The sequence below is a fragment of the Gekko japonicus genome, unplaced genomic scaffold, assembly GCF_001447785.1.
Source record: "Gekko japonicus isolate JY-2015 unplaced genomic scaffold, Gekko_japonicus_V1.1 scaffold243, whole genome shotgun sequence".
Taxonomy (NCBI): Eukaryota; Metazoa; Chordata; class Lepidosauria; order Squamata; family Gekkonidae; genus Gekko; species Gekko japonicus.
This window is the reverse complement of record NW_015168053.1, coordinates 1,422,915-1,428,914: the sequence shown is the minus strand read 5'-3', so window position 1 is coordinate 1,428,914 and position 6,000 is coordinate 1,422,915. Positions and strand designations below refer to the sequence as shown.

The 6,000-nt window shown below is 51.4% G+C and overlaps 1 protein-coding gene across 1 annotated transcript; it reads left to right on the top strand.

Annotated features, from left to right (window-relative positions):
* The first annotated feature begins 1,549 nt into the window (after nt 1-1,549).
* Nucleotides 1,550-4,722, top strand: KCNJ14 (potassium channel, inwardly rectifying subfamily J, member 14). Its single transcript, XM_015414399.1, has 2 exons — nt 1,550-2,332; nt 4,168-4,722. The coding sequence occupies exons 1-2, from the start codon at nt 1,634-1,636 to the stop codon at nt 4,720-4,722; spliced, it is 1,254 nt and encodes a 417-aa protein (XP_015269885.1). The 5' UTR covers nt 1,550-1,633.
* The last annotated feature ends 1,278 nt before the right edge of the window (nt 4,723-6,000 follow it).

The window sequence follows — 6,000 nt, the reverse complement described above, 5'->3', positions numbered from 1 at the left end:
GTGAGCTACTCGCATTAAAGTTGTGAGCAAGCGATTGGGTTACTTGTATAAATTAGTTTGCTCTGGAGCCATCTGCCTGAGCTAAGACAAAAACGTGTGAGCTGGAAGCTTAAAAACTGTGAGCTAGAACACACTATCTCAGTTTAGAGGAAACACTGCCACTGAGCATTACTTTTAGCACCACGTGACCACATTCTGCTCCCTGAAGATCATGGGTTTTTAAATCTGGGAATATAGCCACCACTAATTTCAGACGTGAACTACCGACCAAAACCACAGTGTCTCTGATCCAGCAGGACTGTTCTTATGCTCTTAATATATTTTGCACAATGCAGAATTCGAAAGAAAAACAGGCTTGGCTACTGGACAAAAGTAGACCTTCTCAAAGCAATGAGACGTGTGACAGAAGCTGAGCTCCCTGCAAGGAGAAAGCAGTGTGAGACTTGAGTGTTGCTTTGAGCTTGCCCCAGGACGGCAAGTTAGCAGGTTGTTTCGTTCGCAGAATCGCAAGGACAGGATCCACGTGCCTCTTTACATTAAGGTTGCTAAAGGTGGGAAAGGGGTTCTCCTAAGAGGAAGTGGAGGAGAGGGAGGCAGCAGTCCCAGGGATTCTCCTCACTTTTGGTTTTCTTCTGCTTCTAATCATCCCCTTGACAAATCAGCGACTTAAATGAGTTCAGGGAGTGTAAGGTCGGGGGTTGCTCACGTACAGAATAGGGTTGCCAACTCGGGGTTGGGAAATTCCTGGAAATTTGAGGGTGGAGTCTGGGGAGGGCGGAGTCTGGGGAGGGAAGGGAGCTCATCAGCGATGTGATGCCATAGAGTCTGCCCTCCAAAGCAGCCATTTTCTCCAGGTGGTTTGGCCAGAAATCCTGGAGGTTTTTCGTCGTCTTCTGGGCGTGGAACAGTGGTCACTGAAGGTGTGGAGGGGGAGGTATTTGTGAATTTCCTGCCTTGTGCAGGGTAGGGTTGCCAAGTCCAACTTACCTTGCCGGCGGGGGACCCTGGAGTGGCTCCCGCATGCACGTAACAAGGAAGTGACGTCATGACACCGGGCATGCTGGGGGCGGGGCCATGACCATACAAGGGGAAACCATAGAGTTTTCCCTTGTATGGCCGTGGCCCCGGCCCCAGCGTGCCCGGCATCATAACGTCACTTCCCTGTGATGTGTACGCTGGGGCGGGGTTCCCCCCGGGGCCCGATTCCCCGGCGTCGGGGAATGGGCCTCTGGGGCGGGGGGATTTCTGCCCCCCGGGGGGACTTGGCAGCCCTAGTGGACTAGGGTTGGACTAGATGACCTTGGAGGTCCCTTCCAACTCTATGATTCTATGACTCTGTCTCTGTAGTCTGGAGGTCAGTTGTAATTCCAGGAGACCTCCAGGCCCCACCTAGAGCTTGGCAACCCCAGTACAGAAGCCCTTCAGGCCAGCGGTCTAAAGCATTACAGTCTTAGTAAGCACTCTCCCCTTTCCTTTTCCAGATTGCCCAGAAGCCGCGTGTTTCAACCGTGCCACAGCGTCACCCGCTAAAACCTCTTCAGTCGTCAGTTTGTCCGGCACAATACACAGGCTGGGCCACCAGTCCCCCAAGCCCGGCCTAGCCTTGGCCGGGACAAAGGCCAGCCCCTCAGAGATGGGGGTAGCCCAAGCCATCCGCCGTCTTAGCAGTGGTGGTGGGTCTGGGGAGCTGCGAGAAGAAGAGGCGGCAGAAACCCCCATCAGCTGCCCAAATGGCAAGCCTGTTCCCACCCAGCCGCACAGCCGTTTCGTGAAGAAAGATGGTCACTGCAACGTGCAGTTTATCAATATGAGTGAGAAGGGCCAGCGGTACCTCACTGACATCTTCACCACTTGTGTGGACATCCGTTGGCGATGGATGCTCGTCCTTTTCTGCCTCTCTTTTGTGCTTTCCTGGCTTCTCTTTGGCTTCACCTTCTGGCTCATAGCTGCGCTACATGGGGATCTGGGTCCTGAGTTCCCACAGGCCCCCAAACCCTGCTTCTCTGAGGTCACTAGTTTCATGGCCGCCTTCCTCTTCTCTCTGGAGACCCAGACGTCCATCGGGTACGGCTTCCGCAGCGTGACAGAGGAGTGTACGGCTGCCGTGGTGGCTGTCGTCATGCAGTGCATAGCAGGGTGCATCCTCGATGCCTTCATCGTTGGCGCCATCATGGCCAAGATCGCCAAGCCCAAGAAGCGCAATGGCACCTTGGTCTTTAGCGAGACTGCTGTGGTGGCAATGCGCGATGGCAAGCTCTGCCTGATGTGGCGCGTGGCCAACCTGCGCAAGAGCCATCTGGTGGAAGCCCATGTCCGGGCACAGCTACTGCGGGTAAGGAGGGTGCTAAGGGGAAGTACACGTACACGATACAAGGGGGCAGGAGTTAGATGTCTACAAGAGGTGTCAGTCATTGAGTGTATCTTTGTTGTTGTTCAGTCGCACAGTCGAGTCCGACTCTTCGCGACCCCATGGACAAGATCTCACCAGGCCCTCCTGTCTTCCGCCGTCGTCTGAAGTTTGCTCAATTTCATGTTCGTTGCATCTATGACACTGTCTAACCATCTCATCCTTTGCCGTCCCCTTTGAACGTACACCTGACTCCTCTGGGATTACTAAATCTAGACATATAAACTAAAGACCAGGTTGACAAATAGATGAATGGGATGATGTTAGACAAGGGAAGAGCAAGGGAGATGGATGTCATGTGTGTTTACCTGCCAATAACCCTCCTACAACCAGTTTGTCTACACAACACAGGCTAGGCTTCCCAGGGCACCAATCCTGCTTATTCTTGGCTGGGTCAAAGGTTAATTGTTTGGAGTGGTCTGTAGGTAGGATAAGGGCAGAAAAGTTTGTGAGGAGATGGATGGGCATAAGAAGAGTCCCTCTGGCTCAGGCCAGGAGGCCCATATGGTTTGAATACCCATGAAGCTGCCTTATACTGAATCAGACCATCGGTCTGTCAAAGTCAGTATTGTCTACTCAGAATGGCAGCAGCTCTCCAGGGTCTCTGGCGGAGGTCTTTCACATCACCTCCTGCCAGAACCTTTAACTGAAGATGCCGGGGCTTGAACCTGGGACCTTCTGCATGCCAAGTAGATACTCTACCATTGAGCCACAGCCAGGGGTCGTTTCGTAGAAAAAGAGCTAGGGGAACTCATTAGCATAACTCATTAGCATATGCCACACCCCCTGACATCACCGGAAGTGTGTCATAAGGCCACACACCCCGCCCCCAACGGTCCCGGCCGCCGCCGCCGGCCTTGCAGCTCCACTGCCGGGCCCCATGAGGGGCCCGGCGGTGGACCTCCAAGGCCGGCGGGAGTGCTAGGAAGCCCCGCGAAGGCCCTCCCTGGCCCCAGGCAGGCAGGGGTGGGGAGAGGCAGGGAGGAAGCAACTTACCCTCCCTCTTCTCCTGCCTCCTCCTGGCTGAATGAGGGCCGGAAGCAGGGCGGCCGGAAGCAGGGGGCGGGGTTTCGTCATGTGACCCGCCCCCCGTACCTCACCCGGGGGAACTGCGATCCCCCGCGATCCCCCCGAAATGACCTCTGGCCACAGCCTCATATCCAGTTGACACTGTGGCCAATCAGACTTCTGGAGAAGGCCACAAGCAGGGCATGGAATGCCTGTCCCTCCCTCCTATTGCCTCTCAGCAACTGGGATGTACTGGCACTCTTACCTCTGAACACAAAGATGCCCTTTAGCAATCGGAGCTCATAGACATGGATAGGCCTGCCCTCTGCGATCTCTTTTTAAAGCCATCTATGCTAATTGTCATTAATAGATATGGAAAATATACTTTGGAAGGTATACAAGTAGCTGCAAGGGCAGAACAGATGGCAGGCAGGAGGGAATAAATGGATGGATGAGTTAGTTGAGAAAACTACAAAGGGCCTGGAAGGGAAGAGGGTCATTATTTTGAAAGCTACGCCTAGTCCCTCTCGCAAACAAGATGCTTATTTTTTTTTCTATACCCTGTGTGCAGGAGATTTAAGGTGAATTGGGCTGTATACAGTCTGCAGTGGCCAGAAGACATCTTGGCCATTGCAACAGTAGTGATCATGAAAACATCTGCTGGTCACTGCAAACGGTATTTTGTGTATACCAGTTCATTACGTGTAGGTCGTTACAAAACACAGTCCATTTTTTTCCCTTATTCCCCACAGCCTCGAGTGACCCCTGAGGGGGAATACATTCCTCTGGACCACATTGACGTCAACGTGGGTTTCGACAGTGGCACTGACCGCATCTTCTTGGTGTCACCAGTGACAATCATCCATGAGATCGATGGTGAAAGTCCCTTCTATGAGTACGGCCCTTGTGAGCTGGCTAAGGGTGACTTTGAACTGGTGGTCATTTTGGAAGGCATGGTGGAGGCGACGGCAATGACCACACAGTGCCGTAGCTCTTACCTACCGGGGGAGATCTGCTGGGGGCACCGCTTTGAGCCCGTGCTCTTTGAACGGCGTGGCCACTATGAGATTGACTACCAGCACTTCCACCGCACATATGAGGTGCCGGGAACCCCGGCTTGCAGTGCTAAGGAGCTGAGCCAGCGCAAATACAGGGCCCCCACTGCAGGGGTCAGCACTACCCGTGCCTCCTTTTGCTATGAGAATGAAGTGGCACTCAGATGCTGCTGTGAAGAAGAGGAGGAGGAGGAAGAGAAGCAGGCCAGCCGGCGGGTGAGCCTGGAGAACGAAGTGGCCACAAACACATGACACCGCTGATGTCCTTTGACTGAGGAGGGTTGGGTCATGGTGGGAGAAAGCAGCTAATGTAGCACTTGGCATGGATGGGCCACTGAGGTCATTGGCCAACGGTTAACACTTTCACACATCATTCATCCTGTCCCCCCAAAAACTTGGCAGGCCAAGTCTCAATGGCCTGGATTGGAACAAGCTAGAGTCTCTAACAGATGGGAGGAAGAAGTCATATTTTAGTGTGTTGGCCAAAATGGCAGGCTGGTATGAACTGAGGGATTCCCCATGATCCTTCAAGCCACTCACGGGATCGGGGGGCAGTGCTACAGAAGGTAGAATGGTGACCCAAAACAAATTTCAAAATCAGAAACTTGAAGGAGGAATTCCTGTTATATAAGCCTCCAACAAACCTTGGCATTGCATGATCTTTGGTGGTGGAAAGTGCTGTCTGGGGTGGGGGGGAGGCCTAGGAATTATGGTTTTAATTGTTCAGGTGAGGCTTAATGGGATTGTAAATGTTTATTTTATGAGACAAGGGGCCAAACTTAATGGAGCTCTGCTAAAGATGTTTGTACTGGGAAGTATGAGCTGCAGATCCTTGTGGCGCTTTAATATATAGAGGGAAGAAGGTTTCTATAAATTCTGATCAGTGGATGGTATGGAACTGAAAGTGACTGGTCTGTAGGGTCTATGGCTTGCTGTATAGTATTCAGGGGATGGGGTTCTTTGCCACCTGAGGACTGTGTTTTTTCTTTAAGCCCACCATGCAAGAAACTAAAAATTATCTTGACACCCTTGGAACTTGTTCATCAAGTCCAGACTGAGAAAACCCTGTCTCAGGGTCTTATATTCCAGCAGAAGCAACCGACAGGTTTATCACGGGCCAGCAATGCTGGAAATAAGGTGAGTGTTTATGAAGGAGGTGAACAAAGTATGTGAAATGTAATCTGCCATGAAACAAATGTTCTCATTAAAAGAAAGAAAGAAAAATCTAATCCATTACAGTCCTGCGTTGTAAAACTCACAGAAGAAACAGACAAATCTCACACCCTCCAGTATTTCACAACTGAAAATAAAGATGTTAAAGAATATCCCGATCATCATAATGAGGATCCTTGCCCAAGTGCCATCTCCCCCATTCAGACTGGTGAAGGCTGTATTCTGCATACACCATATATCATACCCTTTGACTCTGAAATTGTTTCGCTTCCACTATATTAAAAGCCAAGATTGTAATCATTTGCTTTGTAAAGATGAACTGAAAATTATAATTGTCTCGCAATACCAGTAGTCTAA

Excerpts from the sequence above, each read along its gene's own strand:
- KCNJ14 (XM_015414399.1), top strand. The coding sequence starts at position 1,634 with ATGGGGGTAGCCCAAGCCATCCGCCGTCTTAGCAGTGGTGGTGGGTCT. Across the intron at positions 2,333-4,167 it reads TCCGGGCACAGCTACTGCGG|CCTCGAGTGACCCCTGAGGG; the intron begins GTAAGGAGGGTG and ends TATTCCCCACAG.